A 24532-nucleotide genomic window follows, 5' to 3' on the forward strand; every position below is an offset into this window, starting at 1 on the left:
TAGGTCAACAGCAGATGCAATCTCAATGGCTCTTCACACAGCACCTGGACAATACAAACGCCTATGTCAGGATGCTTTTTATTGACTATAGCTCAGTATTTAGTACCATCATTCCCACAATCCTGACTGAGAAGTTAGAACATAGCCCTCTGCAATTAGATCCTCGACTTCCTAACTGGACGACCACAACCTGTGCGGCTTGATAATATTTCTTCCTCGCTGACGATCAACACTGGTGCACCTCGGGCGCGTGCTTAGCCACTGTTCTACTCTCTATATACCCATGACTGTGTGGCTGTGTAGCTCAGATATCATCTTTAAATTTGCTGATGGTACAACCATTGTTGGTAGAATCTCAGATGGAGACAAGAGGGTGTACAGGAGCGAGGAATGCCAACTAGTGGAGTGGTGTCGCAGCAACAACCTGGCACTCAACGTCAGTAAGTCATAAAAGCTGATTGTGGACCTCAGGAAGGGTAAGACGAAGGAGCACATGCCAATCCTCATAGAGGGATCAGAAGTGGAGAGAGTGAGCAGCTTCAAGTTCCTGGGTATCAAGATCTCTGAGGACCTAACCTGGTCCCAGCATATCGATGCAGTTATAAATAAGGCAAGACAGCAACTACAGGTGTCCCCCGCTTTTCGAACATTTGTTTTATGAAACCTCGCTGTTAACAAAGATCTACATTAGTTACCTGTTTTCGCTAACAGAAGGTGCTTGCAAGACAGCGACTACAAGTGTCCCCCGCTTTTCAAGCGTTTGTTTTACGAAACCTCGCTGTTAACAAAGACCTACATTAGTTACCTGTTTTCGCTAACAGAAGGTGCTTTCACTGTTACGAAAAAAAGCAGCGCACGATAAAAGGCAGTGCGCACGCCCTAGCAGCCAAGCTCCTCCCCTGGAACTGCATTCTAGCCGGCATTGCTTAAACACGTGCATGGGAGCAGCCATTAGCAAGATGAGTTCTAACGTATCGGAAAAGCCTGAAGGAGCTCGTAAGGGTGTTACACTTAGCGTAAAACTAGACATAATTAAGCGTTTCGATCGTGGTGAATGAAGTAAGGACAAAGTGAGTTTGGCTTGTGGAAGTTGACGAAGAGGATGTTGAAGAGGTTTTGGCATCCTGTGACCAAGAACTGATAAATGAAGAGCTGATGCAATTGGAAAAGGAAAGGATAACAATTGAAACCGAATGCAGTAGCGAAAGTGAAGTCGTCCAGGAACTGAACGTGAAGCAACTGCGTGAGATTTTCGCTTCAATAATTGCAGAAAAGTACGACTTCAATTTTGAAAGTGTACGTTGGTTTAGGGCATATTTGCAAGATGGTTTGAGTGCTTACAAAGAACTGTATGATAGAAAAATGCATGAGGCTAAGCAGTCAAGCATACTGTCGTTTTTCAAGCCTTCCACATCAGCCACAACAAACGATGAACCTCAACCTTCGACATCGAGGCAGACAGACATAGAAGAAGTTGACTTACCTGCCCCGATGGAAACAGACAACGATGAGATGACACCCCAGTGTCCCACCACCCCAACCCCCTGGCCGCGGACCGATACATTGCCGCGGAGAATGCAGCGGTAGCCGGGACGCACCCAGCACATCTTGAAGAGAAGAAGCCAAAATAAACAAGCTAATTAATTAGATGCCACCTGGCACGTAATTAATTAGCTTGTTTATTTCGGCTTTTTTCTTAAAGATGTGCTGGGTGTGTCCCGGCCACTGCTGTACCCCTGCATGCTCGTGGATCGGTATCGGTCGGCAGCCTGGAGGTTGGGGTCCACTGCACCACCCCAACCTCTGACGACTCAGCCTAACACAACATCATCAGTGTGCTCGGCGCTGTTTTCCCAATTCAGGTAAGTGATACTACACTGTACATTATTTCTACTTTATATAGGCTGTGTATTTTTATGTGTTAGATTTGGTATGATTTGGCAGCTTCATAGCTTAAAGGTTACTGGAAAGAGTGTTTTTGACAAGAGCGTTTGCGCCGTGTTTTTGCCGAGAGCACTTGCGCCGTGTTTCTGCCGAGAGCGCTTGCGTGAGATTTTCGCTACGGAGAACAGTGCAGGCAATGATTGTGGAAAAGTATTTCTACTTTATATAGGCTGTGTAGTTATCATATCATTCCTGCTTTTACTATATGTTACTGTTATTTTAGGTTTTATGTGTTATTTGGCATGATTTGGGAGGTTTTTTTAGGTCTGCGAATGCTCACAAATTTTTCCCTTATAAATAAATGGTAATTGCTTCTTTGCTTTACGACATTCCGGCTTACGAACCGTTTCATAGGAACGCTCTACTTTCAGATGGCGTGGGAAACCTGTATACTTCTTTAGGAGTCTGAAGAGATTTGGTATGTCAACAAATGCACTCAAAAACTTCTATAGATGTAAAAATTGATAATATAAGCAGATGGACTAAAATTTACAGAGGAGTTAGGCAGGGATGAATTGCCTCACTGGAATTGTTTAATATCTATAGTGAAATGATCTTCAGAGAAATAGAAGACCGAGATGGGATAAAAATTGGAGGTGTTAACATCAACGATATAAGATATGCAGACGATACCACCCTAATGGCAAGTGCTGCAGAAGACCTACAAATCCTCCTAGACAAAGTAGTGCAAACAAGTGCAGATTTTGGTCTCACCGTCAACTGTTTTTAAAAAAAAAAACACACACGCAAATGTATGGTAATATTAAAACAGCAGGATACTCCCAACTGCCAATTGTATATCGGTAACCAAGAGATTGAACAAAAGACCAGCTTTAATTACCTTGGTAGCTTTATATCACAAGATGCTAAAAGTAAAGTAGAACTAAAAAGAAGAATTGCCATTACCAAAACCAACTTCCAAAAAATGAAACCCATTTTTACCAAGAGACGCATTTCTATGTCAACAAGGCTTAGGCTACTAAAATGTTACATCTGGTCAATCTTGCTGTATGCTTCTGAAACATGAACTATAACACCAGAACTCCGAAGAAACTTAGAAGCAACAGAAATGTGGTTTCTTGGAAGAATGCCAAAAATATCATATAGAGATAGGGTAACTAATGAGACAGTACTCCAATGTGCCCATACAAAAAGATCTTTAATGAGAACATTAAATGAGAAGAAACTTAAATTCCTGGGCCTTGTCTTCAGAAAGGGCGAAATAGAATGCCTTACATTACAAGGCCATATGCCTGGGAAACGTGGAAGAGGAAGCAAAGAAGAAAATATATGGACGCTGTGAAAGAACTAACGGATCAAAGTGTGCGAGATATTGACGCTGCACGGGCTGCATGGAAAGCCATGATTGCCCAAGCGTGTAACGCGCAAGGCACATGACGAAGATGAAGAAGAAGTAGTAGTTGTACTGCGGAGAGCATTCTGACAGACTGCATCTCTGTCTGGTATGGAGGGGCTACTGCACAGGACCAAAAGAAGCTGCAGGGGGTTGTAAATCTAGTCAGCTCCATCTTGGATACTAGCCTACAAAGTACCCAGGACATCTTCAAGGAGTGGTATCTCAGAAGGGCAGCGTCCATTATTAAGGACCACCAGCACCCAGGGCATGCCCTTTTCTCACTGTTACCATCAGGTAGGAAGTGTAGAAGCCTGAAGGCGCACACTCAGTGATTCCGAAACAACTTCTTCCCCTCTGCCATCTGATTCCTAAATGGACCTTGAACCCGTGAACAGTACCTCACTTTTTAAATATATATTATTTCTGTTTTTTTGCACAATGTTTAATCTAGTCAATATATATACTGTAATTGATTTACTTTATTTTTTTTTCTCTGCTGTATTATGTATTGCATTGAACTATTGCTGCTAAGTTAACAAATTTCATGAGATATGTCGGTGATAATAAATCTGATTTTGATTTGCTGGAGTCTTTGGTGACATACCACATCTCTTCAGACTCCTAATAAAATATAGCCACTGGTGAATCATCTTGATTTGGATCGATGTGTTGGGGCCAGAATATATCTTCTGAGATATTGATGCATAGGAAATTGAAGCTGCTTACTTTCCACCTGTGACCCCTTGGTAAGGCCTGATGTGTGCTCTCCCAACGTCCCCTTCCTGAAGTCCATAATCAATTCCTTGGTCTTGCTAACACTGAGTTTACTTTGTAGATTATACCAAGATTATACTTGGTGAGCAATTCAAACAGTATTAGCTGATACTATATGTGGACCTTTAATGGCTGTATTATCCTGGATTTTTTTCCCCCTCTTCAGTGAAGCACATTACACAATTTTCTGGAATGTAGGCATGCAAATACTTCATATTTCCTTACGATTTGGGAAAAAACTTATCCTATCAAGCCTATGGCCATGGCTTTCAGAGTAATCCCTTTCCTCCACTTATTTTCCTGAAGTCCATGCTCTTTCATGTACCCATGAACCCCAACCTGATTCTCATACTGCCCATATAGACTTGGATGAACTTACAGCAACCTTCTAAACTACAATCCAGCACATCTTTGGAATTGAAAGGGATCTGGGGGAAGCCCACGTGATAACAGGGGTGAGGGTGGGGACATGCAAAGTCTACGCAGACAGCATAGATTGTCAGTATTGAAACTGGATTACTAGACACCTATACACCTTGGAATATACCCCTTTGTGTTGATCATTTCTGCTCTCTGCTTTGGGGGGAAAAGTCTCTGACCATCCACTCAATCTATACCTCTATCAAGTCACTTCCTTTGCTCCAAGGAGAAAAATCCTAGCTCAGCGTATACTCATAAGATGTGCTGTCTAATCTAGACAGCCTCCTGGTAAATCTCCTTTGTACCCTCTCTAAAGCTTTCACCTCTGTCCCATAATGAGGAACTCAGAACTGAAGACAATATTGTAAGACAATATTGTAACCAGGGTTTTAAAAGAACTGTAACTTTACCTCACGGCTCTTGAACTTCGATTAATGAAGACCACCACATCATATGCCTTCTTAACAGCCCTATTAACTTGCATGACAACTTTGATTGCTCTATGGCTGTTAACTTCAAGATCCCTCTGTTCCTCCACACTGTGAAGAATCCAGCTATTCGCCCTGTATTCTGTCTTCAAATTTGACTTTCTAAAGTGAATCACCCTTTTCTGGGTTGAACCCCATCTGCCACTTCTCAGCCCAGCTCTGCATCCTGTCAATATTTCATTTTAACCTACGGCAACCTTCTACACTATCCACAACTCCACCAACCTTTATGTCATCTGTAAACTTACTAACCCACCCACCCTTCTTCATCTAAGTCACTTATAAAAATTGCAAAGAGCAGAGGATACAGAATAGATCCCTGCAAGAAACATCCCTGGCCACTGACCTCCAGGCAGAATATGCTCCATCTACAATAACCCTCTGAATTTTATGAACAAGCCATTTCTGAATCTACACAGCCATGTTTCCTGGATCCTATGCCTCTCAACTGGTCTAGAATTCTCACGGTTATCCCTACTCTTTTTCTTAAGCAAAAGAATAGTACTTACTCTTGACATAATCGATTATATTCCTGTGGCCAGTGAAGATGCAAAGATCATTGCCAAAGGTGCAACAATCTCTTTGCTTGCTTTCTATATTAACCTGCAATATATCCTGTCCAGCCCTGGGGACTTGTCAATCCCAAGGGTTTTCAAAAGTTCCAGCTTGCCCTCTTTCTTAATGTTGATTATATTCTAACATATCAACCTGTTTTGTGTTGTCCTCACAAACATCAAGGTCCGTCTCACTGGTGAATACTGAAGCAAAGTATTCATTAAAGATCATCTCTGACTCCAGGAACATGCTTCCTCTTCTATCCCTGGTCAGGCCTATCCTCACTCCAGTCATTCTCCTGGTTCCCCTGACCAGATCCAGTTTAGCCTTTCTGCTAGTCGACGATGAACTTAGTAAAGAAACAACTTGTGACACAACAAGTATACATTGAAGTGGGAAAATCATCAACCTGAAAAGTGACCCAGCGCACTAACTAGATTGTTTAATGATTTTGTAAGATTAGTAGAAGCTTATGTGTCCAAACTGAGTGGTAAACTGAATGACTGACTGAATAGCGGATTAAAAATATTGATAGAGAAATGTTGTGAATATGAAACAAAAGTATTTCAAGTTTATAAGGGCTGTCATGGAAAAATAGTAAAAAAGTAGATCTTGGTCCCATGGAAACAGTTGTTGAAGACATTATGGTAGGGAATGAAGAATGGGCTAAAGTATTAAACAAAAACTTGCACCTACTAGAAACAGAAACATGAAAATTAGCAATAGGAGTTAGGACCATTTAGTCATAGAGCCACCTCTACTTTTCAATGTGAATGTGGTTGATCATTAAGAATCTTATTGCTTTCTCCCCATATCTCGTGACCTCTGTTGCTTCTAAAACAATTAGCTTTAAAACTATTTAACCTCATCGTTCTGTGGTACTACAATTTACAAATCTTTGGGAGAAGTAATTTTCCCTTGTCTTGTATTTAAATTTGAATCCCATATCTGTAAACAGTTTTTATTTGGTTTGGCAGATTTAATGTACGGTAATTTTACGAAAGTGAAATCAGTTTTGAAAAATCTAATAGCCTTCATTAGAATATAACTAGCAACTTAGGCAGGAAATACCAATGAATGTCGAATGCCCAGATTTTTGAAAGACATTTCTGAAGAATTACATTAAAAATGTTATAGTCTTTGTGGTAAAATGAGGATAGGATGTTTTATTCCTGCTCCATTTTCTAGTTAACAAACATTACTGGAGTGGTTTGTGTAGCATTGTGAATCAGGTTTAATATCATTGGCATATACTGTGAGATTTATTGTTTTGCAGCAGCAGAACGTTGCAATACACAATATAGATTTCTTTTTCTAATTTATAGTTTATTATGGGTGTGTGAATAAAATAATGAGCTAGTTCACATAAGTTCATAGTCAATTCAAAATTCTGATGGCAGAGGGAAGGAGCTGTTTCTAAAACATAGAGCTTGTGTCTTTGGCCTCTTCTACCTCCTTGATGGTAACGATGAGCAGAGGTAGCACTGGGTGATGAGGGTTCTTAATGATAGGTACCGCATTTTTGAGGTATCACCTTAGACCAGCGTTTCCCAACTTTTTTAGTCCAACGCCCCCCTAAAGCACCTTCATACTTGCCAATGCCTCTCTTACTTTCCGGTGCCCCATTGTGTAAAAACGTGTCTAATATAAGAAAAATGATTCTGCTTTAAATATTTGTCTTTAAACCTAGCTTGCACATTACCTGTGCACTGTACAGCAACTTCAATATCAATGTGATCCTTGAGCTTGATGGTTTTTAAGAAGAGTTGAAATATCTGGTTCAAGTTGTGACAGCAAAAACCTAGACTCCCCCATGTGTAATAACGTCCAAGCTGTTTCTGTTTGTTTTTTTGGTGAGTATGTGGTTCACTGCACCGAAGCCTTGTTCAACAAAGTAAGAGGATGGAAATGTAATGAAGAGAAGTTTGGCTCTTCTCCAAGGATCAAGAAACTTCATATGACAGCGTAGCCACATACCACAAAAGCTGACATTTTTGAAAAGCATTTTTTGCTTTTTCAGCATTCTGAATTTCATTAATTTCTTTTTGCAAGCTCTCTTCTAGTCTGGAAGTTCCAGATCGTTCAAATCCTTGAGTCGTTTCTGAAAATCCTTCACTTACTGCAGGTGTAACCAGTACTCTCACAAATCACTATCTGTGAAAGAGAGTACCATACTTTCCATGTAGGGAAACTGAGAACATTCTTCTTCCAATGTTTTGCTTATACGTATATTTCTAATTTTCCAATAAAAGTTGACACTGCACTTTTTGCCTGGATTAAATTGAAATTCGCACTCTGCAGTTTCATGTTTAGAATGTTCATTTTGTCATACAGTTCAGCTAGGTATGCCACATCTCCACATAGAAGTTCAATCTTGTTTCCTAAGCTCTTGACAATTTTGAGCAAAAATTCAACCACAGTGTCCAGAAGGTCAAAGACGTTTTAAGCAGCAGCCTTTTGACAGTCAACGCACTTCAATGTGCAGAAGCAAGTGTTCAAAGCCTTCATTGTTATCTTGGCATAACTGGTGAAATATTCTGTTATTTAATGGATGAGCTTTAATTTTGTTGATAGCAGATATTTCAAGAGTCATGCTTGAAAAAATTCGCTGTCTGAGGTTTTTGGCTGGGAGGTGTTGACCACAAACTACCCAATGGATTACAAACAACAGGAATTCTGCTGATGCTGGAAATTCGAGCAACACACATAAAAGTTGCTGGTGAACGCAGCAGACCAGGCAGCATCTCTAGGAAGAGGTGCAGTCGACGTTTCAGGCCGAGACCCTTCGTCCTGAAACGTCGACTGCACCTCTTCCGAGAGATGCTGCCTGGCCTGCTGCGTTCACCAGCAACTTTTATGTGTGTTGCTTCAATGGATTACAAACAGACTTGGAATTTCTTTATTCATAAATGCCACTAAACCAGCATGGTGACCTGTCATATGTGGTGCTCCATCTGTTGCACAAGAAATCATGTTCCTAATTGGAATACTTTTATCCTCGACATACATTTTGAGCTTGTCGTAGATTGGTTCTCTGTTGATATTTGTTTTTAACATTTTACAAAAGAGAATCTCTTCATAAACTTTTCCATTTTTGATAAACCGTACACATGCCATTAGCAATACCTCGTTGTCTTGCACAACTCATTCATCCAGTTGTATCCCAAATTTTGTTGTTTTTTTTTTGTAGCTCTGTGCATAGTTGATACTCAACGTATTCACACATTTCGTCAATATGACAAGCTACAGAGTTATTACTCAGAGGAATTGATTTTAAAATACCGGTATCCCTTTTGAGATCTTTCACCAATTGTATGAGATTTTTCTTCACTTTGCTATCATTTTGGAAATGTTATAAGAAGCGATGAAATCAGTATCAAGATCATTTTTATTTTTCTTGGCAAATGACTCGACTGTGCAGTGCTTTGTAAATGCTACTTTCATCTTCTGAAACTGAGTAATACCATAGGTAGACTTCTCAGGGTGTCTTTTATGGAAGTGTTCCTATAATCTTGATGGTTTCATGGCTTCATTAGACGGTACAGTATTGCAGATAAGACACATGGGGTGTCACTGATCCGGTGGGAACAGAATAAAGGCATACCTGGATATGTAACATTGTATTGATACACTTTCTGTAGTTTCTGTTTCAGTTGATAGGTTCACTGATCGCCTCTATTTCACGGTTTGGTTCCAGCCAGTGCTTTATCATTGCGTGACCTGTTTTCAGTAGATCTGCAGAGAAAGTTGAGAGGATGTACTTGACTTGACAATTGCTAAATTGCATGAACTGGTTCTGTGCTGTGAGTCAAGTGAACTGTTGGGCACCCTGGTTGCTAATTTATGCATCCCCAATAATGTATGTTTGGTTGGTAAAATAGGATAAGATTGCTGAGTTTCAGCCGGGTTGTGACGATGAGAGCTCACCGCCTGCAGTGCTATGGTTCTTCCTGTGTTCCAGTGCTTCATTCTTTACTTGGAAGTGCCTGCTTTACTAATGCTTGATCAGGACTCATGCCTCAAGTTAGAGTACCTCTTACCCCCCCCCCCCCCCCCAAACAACTTCTATTTCCCCTAATGCCCACCTCCTTAGGACATATTACCGCCCCTGTTGGGAATCCCCTTGGAGGTGTGAGCTATAAGAGTAGGAGTGTTGCATAGAATTCTCATAAAACATTAGTTAGGCCGCAAGTGCTGCGTTGCAACTAAATGTTTCAAAGGTTCTACGAAGGGAGAGGTTGTAAGTTTCTCCTTGGGACCAAAATCTGAGGGGGAAAACAAATGATAAGAGATATGCAGGAGCATGACTAGAAGAAACATACTAGCATAGACAGAACATTGAGTATTAGAAGGCAAAGAGTGGGAATAAGGGAACCTCGCTGATGATCCAACACTGTTGCACCTCAGGAGTGTGGGTTTAGCCCACTGCTCTACTCTCTATATACCCATGACTGTGTGGCTAGGCATAGCTCAAATTAGACTAAAGTCTGTCACGAGCCTTGTGGCCCATCAGGCTGGTGCTTATGCCGTTTTCTGTGGGGTGTGAAGCGACTGAGAGTACGAGACCACCCTCCTCTCCCCCCCCCCGGATAGGACGCCAGTCTATCGCGAGGTTAATCCCCAGCATTTTTGCTGGTACCCATTCTCAGCTGGGTAGACTGGAGCATTGAGTGGTTAAGTGCCTTGCTCAAGAACACACACGCTGCCTCGGCTGAGGCTCGAACCCAAGACCTTCAGATTGCCAGTCCAACACCCTAACCACTTGGTCACGTGCCACACAATAGCTCAAATACCATCAATAAGTTTGCTGATGATACAACCATTGTTGGTAGAATCTTAGGTGGTAACAAGAGGGTGCACAGGAGTGAGATATGCCAACTAGTGGAGTGGTGTCGCAGCAACAAACTGGCACTCAATGTCAGTAAGACAAAAGAGCTAATTGTGGATTTCCAGAAAGGTAAGATGAAGGAACACATACCAATCCTCATGGAGGGATCAGAAGTGGAGAGAGTGAACAGTTTTAAGTTCTTGGGTGTCAAGATCTCTGAGGATCTAACCTGGTCCGAACATATCGATGCAGTTATAAAGAAGGCAAGACCGCAGCTATACCTCATTAGGAGTTTGAAGAGATTTGGTTTACACTCAAAAACTTCTATAGATGTACCGTGGAGAGCATTTTGACAGGTTGCATCACTGTCTGGTATGTGGGAAGACTACTGCACAGGACTGAAAGAAGCTGCAGAGGGTTGTAAATTTAGTTGGCTCCATCTTGGGTACTAGCCTACAAAGTACCCAGGATATTTTCAAGGAGCGGTGTCTCAGAAAGGCAGCGTCCATTATTAAGGACCTCCAGCACCCAAGGCATGCCCTTTTCTCACTGTTACCATCAGGTAGGAGGTACAGAAGCCTGAAGGCACACATTCAGTTCTTCCAAAACAGTTCCTTCCCCTCTGCCATCTGATTCCTAAATGGCCACTACCTCACTTTTTTAATATATACTATTTTTGTTTTTTGTATAATTTTTAATCTATTTGATGTACATATACTGTAATTGATTTACTTTCTGCTAGATTATGTATTGCATTGAACTACTGCTGCAAAGTTAACAAATTTCACATCACATGCTGGTGATAATATACCTGATTCTGATAAGGGGAACATTTCTGGTTGGCTGTCAATGCCTAGTGGTGTTACACAGTGCTAAGTTTAGGGTCTGCTGTTTTTCGAATTGTATGTTTCAGATATGTCTAGGACCAGAGTGCACAGCCTCAGAATAGAAGGGCATCTCTTTAGAACATAAATTTGTGGATATCATAGAGAGAATACAGAGGAGATTTACAAGGATGTTGCCTGGATTGGAGAGCATGCCTTATGTGAATAGGTTGAGTGAACTTGGCCTTTTTTCCTTGGAGCGATGGAGTATGGGAGGTGAGCTGATAGAGGTGTATAATATGATGAGAGGCATTGATCGTGGGGATAGCCAGAGGCTTTTTCTAGGGCTGAAATGGCTAACGTGAGGAGGCATAGTTTTAAAGTGCTTGGAAGTAGGTACAAGGGGGATGTCAAGTTTTTTTTACACAGAAAAATAGGTGTGCAGAATGCACTGCCAGCAACAGTAGCAGAGGTGGATACAATAGGGTCTTTTAAGAGACTCTTGGGTAGATACAAGGAGCTTAGAAAAAGGAGGGCTGTGCAGTAGTGTAATTTTAGACAGTTTCTAGGGTAAGTTACAATGCATGGCTGGCAAAATGCTGTGGGCCAAAGGGCCTGTGATGTGCTGTATATTTTTATAGTTCTATGAAATAAGGATGAATCTATGTAGTCAGATAATAGTGAATCTGTGGAATTCATTACTACGAAAACTGTAGAGGCCAAGTCATAGGGAATACTGTATTTAAAGTGGAGATTGATAAGTTTTTGATAAGGTTGTCAAAAGTTATGGGGAGAAGGCAGGGGAATAGGATTGAGACGGAAAATAAATCAACTGTGATCAAATGTTGGCGAAGACTGAATGGGCTGAATGGCCTAATTCGGCTCCTATGTCTTCGGTTTTATGATCTTGTATTTGGAAATGTGAATTTAAGATTTAATTACTCTTTCTGTAGGTATTTAAAATCAGGAGATCATCTGTACAATGCCAGTCTGCAAAAACTGGAAGGAAACATTAAGGCATCTACTGCAGCACCTCGGGAAAGATTAAATGGAAACAAAGTAGAATCTTCTGATCCAGAATTGAACACTTTTAGAGGTACAGCTTTTAGTCCTGCTGGAGATGTGAATCGACAGCAAATAGGTAATTAATTTTAATCCTTTTCCACACATTTGACATTTTGTGTACTTTATAATATTTATCAGTGATTGTAGATTTATTATATTTTAGAAGGAGGTCATCTGTGAGGTTAGTAATGGCATGCTGCAGAGCTCTCTCTCACTTGTCCTGGAAATCATCTTCGCTGAAGTCCCCACATAATTTCCATACGAAAGCTAGTTGATTTGATTTTGCCACTCTTGGAATTATGGTAATCAGAGCCAAAGTTCTTCATGACTGCCTCCTAAGTCTCCTGCCCTGCCTCATTCCCTAAGAGAATGCCAGGTAGGGCACTTTATATATTCATTCAGGTAGATTTCTTGGACTCATTTCACTCCATCCATGCCCTTGGCACTTTGGGTAGTCCAATCAATAACAGGGAAATTAAGATCTCCCACTAATACAATACTGTTTTCTTACAACACCCGCTCAAGTTCTCACTTCCAGCCTTTCTACCCATAAGACCTCCAAGAATGTCCTTGCTAAGTATTGTTAGTAGGTCTTTCCTTAACAAAAAGGCTACAGTCCTTCCCCGCTTACCTGTACTTCTGTCATGCCTGTAGCATCTGAATCCTGGATATTGAGCTGCCAGTCCTGCCCTTCTCTCAGCCATTTTTCTGTTGTAGCTATAACATCCCACTCAGAGTCATTCCATGCTCTTTGTTCCTCTGCCTTAATTGTTGAACCACATTGCAATGAAAAATAATGCAGTTTGAGTTATGTATTTCTTTCCCTGCCTTTACAATGTTCCGGCTATCCTGAATACCAAACTTACTTTGGTTAGATACTCCTTTATCCCATGACTTGCTTCTACTCAAAATACTATCCCCCTGCCAATATTGTTTTAAGACCTCCAGGGTAGCACTAGCAAATTTCCCTCGAGGATATTGGTCCCTCTCTGGTTCAAGTTAACTTGTCCCTTGTACAGGTTGCTCCTACCCCAGAAGAGATCCCAATGGTCTAAGAACCAGAATCCTTGCTTCCTGTACCTGCTTCTGAGTAATGAATTCTTCTGGCCTGTCTTTCTGTTTCTGATCTTGCGAGTATTTAGCATTGGGAGTAATTCCGAGATCATTACCCTCGACCCTGCTTCTTAACTTCTTGCCCAACTCTCTATACTCATTCTGCAGAACTTTATCCTTTGTTCTGCTTATGTCATTTGTAACAATAGGTACAGTACAGCAACCTCTGGCTGTTTGTCCTACTGCTTGAGAATTTTCTTCAGCTGCGTAGAGGTGTCCTTATCCCTGGCACATGCAAGCAAAAACACCAACAAAAGTCTGTGCAAAATTTCCTGCTACAATCTTTCCGCTTGGGTTTTCCTGCATCCTAAGCATACAGTGGATTCTAACCAAATACACTTGAGGAACGTTATCCCCAAGTTCAGATTTTGGCATCTTTACTGTTTTTTTTAATTTAGCAGTACAATACAGAGTAAACCCTTCTGGCCTTTTGGACTATGCCGCCCCACCACCCTAATTAACCCTATCCTCATGATGGCACAATTTACAATGACCAGCTAACTTACCTGGTACGTTTTTCGACTGTGGGAGGTAACCTGAGCACCTGGGGGAAAACCACACATTCCGTGGGGAGGATGTACTCCTTACAGAATGGAACTCGGGAAGGCCCCAAGCTGTAATGGTGTTGTGCTAATCACTATGCTACCGTGGTGGCAAAAATAGGATTTATTTTATTTAGCGATACAGTGCAGAGTAGGCCTTTCTGGTCCTCTGAACCATGCTGCCCGAGCAACTCTAATCTAATCACAGGACCATTTACAATGACAAATTAACCTACCCGGTATGTCTTTGGACTGTGGGAGGAAACCAGATCACCCAGAGAAAACAAATGTATTCCATGGGGATGAAATACAAAGACTCCTTAAAGAACAGTGCCAGAATTGAACTCCTTACTGTGGAGTGTCCGGAGCTGCAGTAGCATCACGATAACTGATACGCTACCATGACACTTTATGTGCAAACAACCTTAATCTTAATTGTCTCCTCCTTCACCCAGCTTGGTACTTCTGCTACTGTGCCTTTAGCTGCCTTCCTATACTGTTGGTATTCTACTTAGCAGCAGTTTCACTTAATACCCTTCGATTTAAACCAAGTTAGTCCCAGATCAATGTGATCTGTACTGAAGCTTTGACTGTAAATCAGTCATAAGAACATAAGAAATAGGAGCAGGAGTAGGCCATCCAGCCCATCGAGCCTGCCCCGCCATTCAATAATATCATGGTTGATCTGTCTGTAAAATCAGCTCCTTCTACCTGCCTTTCCCCCATAACCCTTAATTCCCCTGCTATGTAAAAACGTATCTAACTGTATCTTAAATATATTTCGTGAAGAAGCCTCAACTGCTTCCCTGGGCAGAGAATTCCACAGATTCACCACTCTCTGGGAAAAACAGTTTCTCCTCATCTCCATCCTAAATCTTCTCCCCTGAAACTCGAGGCAATGTCCCCTAGTTCTGGTCTCACCTACCAATAGAAACAACTTTCCTACTTCTATCTTATCTATCCCTTTCAAAATTTTGTATGTTTCTATACAATTCAGTCATGCACAATGAGTTAGATGGAATCCATAAATTGGTTAGGTTTTTTAATCAATATTTTGGGGGAGAATGAAATATAAGGGATAATGATATTTAGCATTTTGAATGCTGCTCACTATTTTGAATGTTTTGCACCTTGGCCTTGGAAACGCGCTCTCGTTCAGCTGTATCTATGTATGGTTTGAATGATTAAACTTGATCTGAATACTGCGCATCAGTCAGGTAACATAACCCCTACTGTAAAGTATGGTGGAGGTAGCATCATGCAGTGGGGATACTTTTCGGCAGCAGGGACTGGAAGTCCGATTAAGATTGATACTAGAAGACATTAGACACCTTAAATAAAAAATAAACTACAGCATAGTGCAGGCCCTTTGGCCCTCGATGTTGTGCCGATCTATATATTCCTTAAAAAAAAAGTATTAAACCCAGACTACCCCGTAACCCTCTATTTTTCTTGCATCCATGTGCCTGTCAAAGAGGCTTTTAAGTACCCCTAATGTTTTAGTTGCACCACCATCCCTGGCAAGTCATTCCAGGCACCCACAGCCCTCTGTGTTTTAAAAAAAAAACACACACACACAACAACAACAAACAAAAAAAACTTCTGATGTCTCCCCTAGACTTCCTTCCCTTAACTTTGTACATATGCCCTCTGGTGTTTGCTATTCATGCCCTGGGAAACAGATACTGGCTATCCACCCTATTTATGCCTCTCGAAATCTTGTAGACCTCTATCAAGTCCCTTCTCATCCTTCTATGCTCTAAAGAGAAAAGTCCCAGCTCTGCTAACCTTGCCTCATAAGACTTGTTTTCCAATCCAGGCAACATCCTGGTAAATCTCCTCTGCACCCTCTCCATAGCTTCCACGTCCTTTCTATAATGAGGTGACCAAAACTGAACACAATACTCTAAGTGTGGTCTCACCAGAGATTTGTAGAGTTGCAACATGACCTCTCGACTCTTGAACTCAATCCCCCTATTTAATGAAGCCTAGCATCCCATAGGCCTTCTTAACTATCCTTTCAGCCTGTGCAGCGACCTCGAGGAATGTATGGATTTGAACCCCAAGGTCCCTCTGTTCAACCACACTCTTAAGTAACTGACCATTAACCCTGTACTCAGCCTTCTGGTTTGTCCTTCCAAAATGCATCACCTCACACTTATCCGGATTGAACTCCATCTGGCACTTTTCTGCACAACTCTGCATCCTGTCTATATCCTCTTGTAACCTTCGACAACCTACAGCTCCATCCACGACTCTTCCAATCTTCGTGTCATCCACAAATTACTCACCCATCCTTCCGCCTCTTCATCCAGATCATTTATAAAAATCTTAAAGAGCAGAGGTCCCAGAACAGATCCTTGCAGCACTCCACTAGTCACCGACCTCCAGGCAGAATACTTTCCTTCCACTACTACCCTCTGCTTTCTTCCTGTAAGCCAATTTTTTTATCCAAACAGCCAAGGTTCCACCGATCCCATGCCTCATGACTTTCTGGATGAGTCTCTCGTGGGGGACCTTGTCATATGCCTTGCTAAAATCCATGTAAACCATATCTACCACCCTACCCTCATCAATTTCTTTTGTTACCTCTTCAAAAAACTCAATTAGGCTCGTGAGGCATGAGCTTCCCTTCACAAAGCAATGTTGACTATCCTTGAGTAGACTGTACTTCTCCAAATACTCGTAGATCCTATCCTTAAGAATCCTTTCCAATAGTTTTCAGACCACTGATGTAAGACTCACTGGTCTTTAGTTTCCAGGATTCTCCCTGTTACCTTTTTTAAACATGGGAACTACATTTGCCATTCTCCAATCCTCCGGCACCTCCCCCGCAGCCAAAGAGGATTCAAAGATCATAGCTACTGCTCCAGCAATCTCTTCTCTCACTTCCCACAGCAATCTGGGGTATATCACGTCTGGCCCTGGGGACTTATCAATCGTGATGTTTTTAAGAAGATCCAACACTACTTCTTCCTTAATCTCCACATTGTCCAGCACACAGGCCTGTTCGATTTCGACCTCACCCTGATCAAGGTCCTTTTTACTTGTGAATACTGAAGCAAAGTATTCATTTAGGACCTCCCCAACCTCCTCCGCCTCCAGGCACATGCTGCCTTCTTTATCCTTTAGTGGCCCCACCTTCATTCTTGTCATCCTTCTGTTCTTCACATACGCATAGAACGCCTTGGGGTTCTCCTTAATCTTTCATGCCAAGGCCTTCTCATGCGCCCTTCAAGCTCTCCTAAGTCCTTTCTTAAGCTCCTTCCTGGCTACCCTATATTTCTCCTGCTTCTTATATCTAACATATGCTTCCTTCTTCCTCTTGACGAGTTGCCTCACGTGTTTCATCAGCCACGGTTCCCTTTTCCTTCCACTTTTTCCTTGTCTCAGTGGGACAAACCTATCCTGAACCCAGCACAAGTGGTACCTAAACTTCCTCCACATTACTTCTGTGCTTTCACCCTTGAACATCTGTTTCCAATTTACGCTCGCTAGTTCCTGCCTCATCCCTTCATAGTTAGCCCTTCCCCAGTTAAGCACTTTCCCATTTTGTCCGTTTTTATCCTTTTCCATAGCTATGCTGAAGCTAAGGGAGTTGTGGTCACTCTCACCAAAATGCTCCCCGACCAAGAGGTCTGCCACCTGACCAGGTTCATTTACCCAGAGCTAGATCCAGTACGGCCTCTCCTCTCGTCGGCCAGTCCACATACTGTGTCAGGAATCCTTCTTGAACACACCTGACAAATTCAGCCCCATCTACCCTTCTTGCAGTCAGGAGGTGCCAGTCAATATGAGGGAAGTTGAAATCACCCATAACTACAACCCTGTATTTCCTGCACCATTCTAAGATCTGCCTGCTTATCTGCTCCTCAGTATCCTGAGGGCTATTTGGGGGCCTATAGACTACTCCCAGCACAGTGAATGATCCCTTCCTATTTCTGACTTCCACCCACACTGACTCACTGGACACTCCCTCTGCAGTGTCCTCTCTTTCTATAGCTGTGATACTATCCCTGACCAATAATGCTCCCCCCCCCCACCTCCCATCCTATTCCTTTTAAAAACATCTTCATGATGTGAAGATGAATGCTATTAAATGGAGATCCTGGATTAAAATAAACTGCTAGCCTCTGCTAGAAAGCTTAAACTGGGGAGGAAGTTTGTCTTTTAGCAGGACAACAACCCAAAGCACACTGCTAGAGCAACCATGGAGTGGCATCAAATGAGGACTGCTGATGTCCTTGAGTAGCCCAGTCAGAATCCTGACCTTGACTTGATCAAACATCTCTGGCAAGACCTCAGTTTTTGTCCACCGCTGCTCCCCAGCTAACTTGGCACAGCTTGAGCAATTTTGAAAGGAGGGATGGGTAAATCTTGCTCCATGTTATGCAAAGCTAAAAGAGACTTATCCAAAAAGACTACCGGCTAGAATTGCTGCAAGAGGTGGTTCAATTAAGTACTGAGCAAAGAGAGATGAATACTTTTGAATTGCTGACATTTTGGTTTTTGAATTTTTAGATTTTCATGCTTTACAATTTTCTCTGATTTTTGTTTTGGACTCTAGGCTCTTTTTTTGAAAAAAAGTTACAGATGATTCACAAACAAAAAAATCTCAGTTAAAGTGATCAGGATCTCTGGTTGTAATATTCATTTATGTGAACAATGGGTGGGGACTGAATACCTTTTCAAGGCATTGTAAAGATCAAACTGAAAGACATTGATCAATTAAATTTAATATCTGTTTCATTCAATTAAATTCATGACTTTTTGTCTAGGGGCTACTTCATTTCCTAAAAAAGATGCGGCAACTTCTCCTGTGCCAGTTGTTAAAAAATACCAGCCAGTCAACGTGGCAACATCACCCATTTGGCCTGAATCACTGAGGTAGGGTATTACAGAATCCTGGAAATGAACGGCACAGGAACAGGTCCCATCAGCCCATATTGTCCATGTGGACTGCGGTGCCTGTCCTTGCTAATCTCAATTGCCCACGTTATGCTCCCATCCCTCTAAGCTTTTTTTTTATTCAAGTACCTGTATAAATGCTTTTTAAATATTATATTTATATCTTCTATTACCTTCTGTTGTAGCTATACTTGATGAAGGTTGATGATGGCCCATGCACTGTATGCCGCCTTAACCGCAGGTTGACTGTGTGGTTAAGAAGGCATATGGTGCATTGGCCTTCATCAATCGTGGGATTGAGTTTAGGAGCCGAGAGGTAATGTTGCAGCTATATAGGTCCCTGGTAAGACCCCACTTGGAGTACTGTGCTCAGTTCTGGTTGCCTCACTAAAGGAAGGATGTGGAAACCATAGAAAGAATGCAGAGGAGATTTACAAGGATGTTGCCTGGATTGGGGAGCATGCCTTATGAGAATAGGTTGAGTGAACTCTGCCTTTTCTCCTTGGAGCGGCAGAGGATGAGAGGTGACCTGATAGAGATGTACAAGATAATGAGAGGCATTGATCGTGTGGATAGTCAGAGGCTTTTTCCCAGGGCTGAAATGGCTAGTACGAGAGGGTACAGATGTCGGGTGTAAGCAGGTACAGATGTCAGGTGTAAGTTTTTTACACAAAGAGTGGTAAATGTGTGGAATGGGCTGCCGGTGGAGGCGGAAAAGATAGGGTCTTTTAAGAGACTCCTGGATAGGTACATGGAGCTTAGAAAAATAGAGGGCTATTGGTAAGCCTAGGTAGCTCTAAGGTAATGACATGTTCGGCACAGCTTTGCAGGCTGAAGGGCCTGTATTGTGCTGTAGATTTTCTATTTTTCTACCTTTGGAATAGTTCTGTTTTAAAATTTCTACTTTGCATCTGCCACTGTTAACGTTTTCTGTTGTGTTTTTTTAAAGCATAAACTTAGAGATTTTTGTGTTTGAGCAACTGAGTGGATTTATTTAAATTCTACTATGGTATGGAAATTCATTTGGATAGGATTTTTTTCTTCTTTTGTTGATCCCAGAGGAAAAGGTTGCATGCATGCCTTTACAAGCCCAAAATGTTTGGTGATAGCCTTCAAGGAGGGAAATCAATGCACCAATATGCTTTTGGCCTGTTCATGACTGATTTATAATGCCCTTATGGCACAAAGAGACTGATTTGAAAGGTCTAAGAACAAAGAAAACCATAGTGATGAAAGTTTATTATAGAGTGCAACCTTCTAAAATAAAAGTTGCTGAAGATTATATTTCTTAATGGTATGAATAATAAAGAAATTTAAAGATTTTTAAAAAAAAAATTCTCTTTTCCTGAGAGGCAAATCCCTAATAAACTAACGTACAATAGAGGCCTATTTGTTAACTTCAAACTGAAAATTCAACTGATGCAAAAATTAATCAATTTTGTGAGTAATCAATTTTAATTCAGTGGACATAATATATGTAAATTTTCAAATAACTTTGCGTAAATGCCATTTTTTTGCTTGGTTTTGTCTTACTATTGTCAGAATATCTTGAAATGCTCATTTTCCCAACTTCTACCACTCCAGTTTGACTAGACTTTGGTCACAGACTTCCATGAGTTAGGACAAATTTTGGACAAAGTTAAATTTTTTGAGAGCGTTCTTAGGGTATTTTCTTTGCCCGTTTAAAGATTATTTGCTTTGGCGAAGTTTTGAATAGAGGACTTGTCTTGGGAGGTTGGTGCGAGGTTTACTGATGAAGTGGCCTATCCAGAGCGGAATCTAATTTGTTCTTCAATGTTAAAGATACTGGCCTGGGAAAGGGTACATAAATATTGGGTAGCTGGTCTTCCCAATGGATTTGATGCTTCTACACCAGTGCCTTGATAAGTAAGGATAGCAAACTTGAGTAAAGTCAGAACATGTGAAGTTAGGGACAGGGAGCTGATTGGATAGTTAGTAACACGTCAGAAAATAAGGAATTACTCAAATTGATCTCACCACTGATCCTTATTCACATTTATGTAAACAATTTGGAATTAAAGTATAATATTAAAGTAATTTTGTGCCCAGAATTTAGAATTATTTGAAATTTTTGGTTGGAGTTCTCTCGTAAAATAATCACTCAGTATTATTTTGTGGTGTTTATTAAAAGTCATAGAGAAGGGATGTAGTTTTGGTCAGATTTTGACCAGTAGCTGTAAATGTTAATTGTGTTCCAGGGTAATTACCTGAATTTTGCTTTGTGCTGCAGCCAATTAGAAATCTCAGCATGTGCAGCTGATTATTTTCTCACAATTGAAATAAAATCAAGTTTATTGTCATCTGACTGTACATATACAATCCAGTGAAACAACGTTCCTGTGGAGTATGGTGCACCCAGAAAGCATACAACCCACACAACATGTAAGCCAAAGCATTACCCTAAATAAATTAATAAAATATTCAAAATGCATGCAGCACAGGTAAACAGTACAGTATACAGTGAACAGCTTGCTGTCCTAATGACGAGACCTCGGTGGTAGCAGGGTATTCAATAGTCTCACAGCCTGAGGGGGGAAAAAGTAGTTACCCAGTCTGGCAGTCCTAGTCCTGATGCTCCTGTACCTCCTCCCTCATGGTAGTGGGTCAAAAAGATTGTGGGATGGTGATGGGAATCCTCAACAATGTTTTAGGCCCTTTGTCTACTAGGTTCCTGGTAAATGTCACAAATAGGGCGAAGTGAGACACAGGTGATCCTCTCAGCAGTTTTAACTATCCTCTATTGGGTATTGTGGTCTGATGCCTTGTATCCTCCGTACCGCAAAATGATGCAACAAGACGGGACACTCCCACCAGTGCTCCTGTGGAAAGTTGTGAGAATGAGGGTGGCGTCTTTTCCTGAGAGTGTGGAGGCTGCTGTGCCTTCTTGACTAGTGAGGAAGTAATGCTCACCAAGGAACTTAGTGCTCTTCACTCTCTACATTAGGACCATTGATGTGTAATGGAGACTAGTCAACCTGTGCTTTCCTGAAGTCTGCAATCATCTCTTTTGTCTTGTCCACATTGAGACTTGGGTTGTTGTTCTTGCACTATTTGACAAACTTCTCAACCTTCTCTCTGTATACTGACTGATCAGTGAACTTGATGTGGTCTGAGCTGAATCTGGTAGTGTACTTATGAGTGAGCAGCAGATTGCACACAGCTCTGGGGGGCACTAGTGCTCAGCATGATGGAGCTTGAGATGTTGCTGCCAACTCAGACTGACTAGGGTCTTCCTGTTAAGAAGTTACAGAGAGGAGTGTTAATTCCCAGTGAGGACAGTTTATCCACCAGCCTCAAAGTCAAGGCTATTATGTACCAAGGCACCCTGCTGACATTACTTTCGTTCTGGATGACAAAAATTGTTAAGCTAGAATATTATGATATTCGAGGCATGACTGCGCAGGCGTGTAGATGTCAATGAGTTAGACCGGTGGGAAGAATTTAAAAGGAGTGCATTTTCTCTTCAGCAGCTTGATCGAGGCATGACTGCGCAGGTGCATGGATGTCAGTAAGTTAGACCAGCGGGAAAAGTCTGAAAAGAAGACAGCTTTATAGAGCGGGTAACAGAGTAGAGGGAGTCAGAGTAGGAGGGCTTTGGCTCAACAAGGCTTCGGTGATAACGGGTTGAGGTGACGTAAATTACTTGTGAAGAATAGAAATAGAAAGTATATCTGCGAGGCTGTTGTTCTGTACTGAATGTCGGATGTGGGATGTTCAGGAGACCCCCAGCCTCCTGGATGACCACATCTGCGCCAGGTGCGTCGAGCTGCAGCTCCTTAGGGACCAGGTTAGGGAACTGGAGCTGCAGCTCGATGACCTTCGTTTAGTCAGGAGGTGATAGAGAGGAGCTATAGGCAGGTAGTCACACCTGGGCCTTGGGAGATAGATAAATGGGTAATAGTCAGAGGATGGAAGGGCAAGAGTCAGATACTAGAGAGTACCCCTGTGGCTGTGCCCCTTAACAATAAATACTCCTGTTTGAGTACTGTTGGGGGAGATGACCTACCTGGGGGAAGCAACAGTGGCTGTGCTTCTGGCGCAGGGTCTGGCCCTGTGGCTCAGAGGGTAGGGAATGGAAGACGATGGCTGCAGTGATAAGGGACTCCATAGTTAGGGGGTCAGACAGGCAATTCTATGGACGCAGGAAAGAAACACGATGGTAGTTTGCCTCCCAGGTGCCAGGGTCCAGGATGTTTCTGATCGTGTCCACAATATCCTGAAGTGGGGAGGTGAACAGCCAGAGGTCGTGGTACCAACGACATAGGTAGGAAAAGGGAGGAGGTCCTGAAAACAGACTACAGTGAGTCAGGAAGGAAGTTGAGAAGCAGGACCTCAAAGGTAGTAATCTCAGGATTACTGCCTGTGCCGTGCGACAGTGAGTATAGGAATAGAGTGAGGTGGAGGATAAATGCGTGGCTGAGGGATCGGAGCAGGGGCAGAGATTCAGATTTCTGGATCGTTGGGACCTGTTTTGGGGCAGGTGTGACTTGTACAAAAAGGATGGGTTGCACTTGAATCTGAGGGGGAGCCAATATCCTGGCAGGAAGGTTCGCTAAGGCTATTGGGGAGAGTTTAAGCTAGAATTTCTGGGGGGTTGGAACTGAACTGAAGAGACTGGGGAAGGGGCAGTTGGCTCTCAAATTGAGTAAGCTTGTAGACTGTGAGAGGGAGGATAGGCAGATGATAGAAAAGGGATGCGCTCATACTGATGGTTTGAGATGTGTCTATTTTAATGCAAGGAGTATCACAAACAAAGCGGATGCGCTTACAGCGTGGATCAGTACTTGAAGCTATGATGTTGAGGCCATTACAGAGACTTCCATGGCTCAGGGGCAGGATTGGTTACTTCAAGTGCCAGGCTTTAGATGTTTCAGAAAGGACAGGGAGGGAGGCAAAAGAGGTTGGGGCATAGCACTGCTGATTAGAGATAGTGTCATGGCTGCAGAAAAGGAGAAAAGTCATGGAGGGATTGTCTACTGAGTCTCTATGGGTGGAAGTTAGGAACAGGGAGGGGTCAACACTCTAGGTCTTTTTTATAGACCACCCAATAGTAACAGGGACATCGAGGAGCAGATAGGGAGACAGACTCTGGAACGGTGCAATAATAGCAGGGTTGTCGTGGTGGGAGATTTTAATTTCCCCAATATTGATTGGTATCTCCCTTGAGCAAAGGTGCAGTTTATTAGGTGGTGGTGAGGAAGGTTTCCTGACACAATATGTAGATAAGCCTACAAGAGGAGAGACTATACTTGATCTGGTACAGGCGTCCCCCGCTTTTCGAACGTTCGTTTTATGAAACCTCACTGTTACGAAAGACCTACATTAGTTCCCTGTTTTCGCTAACAGAAGGTGTTTTCACTGTTACAAAAAAAAGGCAGCGCGCGAAAAAAAAGCAGTGCGTGCCCCGAGCAGCCACTCTCCCCCGGATTCGGAACTGCATTCTCGCCAGCATTGCTTAAACACGTGCCTGTGAGCAGCCGTTAGCAAGATGAGTTCTAAGGTATCGGAAAAGCCAAAAAGAGCTCGCAAGGGTGTTACACTAGACATAATTAAGCGTTTCGATCGTGAACGAAGTAAGGACAAAGTGAGTTTGGCTTGTGGAAGTTGACGAAGATGATGTTGAAGAGGTTTTGGCATCCTGTGACTAAGAACTGATAGATGAAGAGCTGATGCAATTGGAAGGAAAGGATAAC

At 42.2% G+C, this 24532-nt stretch overlaps 1 protein-coding gene across 5 annotated transcripts in view; it reads left to right on the forward strand.

The window, feature by feature from the left end:
- The window catches only part of kiaa1328 (KIAA1328 ortholog), a 144994-nt gene that overhangs the window by 74674 nt on the left and 45788 nt on the right, over positions 1–24532 (forward strand). For all 5 annotated transcript variants that reach the window (XM_072252345.1, XM_072252346.1, XM_072252347.1 and 2 more), the window contains 2 exons: positions 12144–12331; positions 18689–18797. In XM_072252345.1, coding sequence (XP_072108446.1) covers positions 12144–12331; positions 18689–18797 — 297 coding nt within the window. The remainder of the gene's footprint in view (positions 1–12143; positions 12332–18688; positions 18798–24532) is intronic.

The sequence above is a fragment of the Mobula birostris genome, chromosome 3, assembly GCF_030028105.1.
Source record: "Mobula birostris isolate sMobBir1 chromosome 3, sMobBir1.hap1, whole genome shotgun sequence".
NCBI lineage: Eukaryota > Metazoa > Chordata > Chondrichthyes > Myliobatiformes > Myliobatidae > Mobula > Mobula birostris.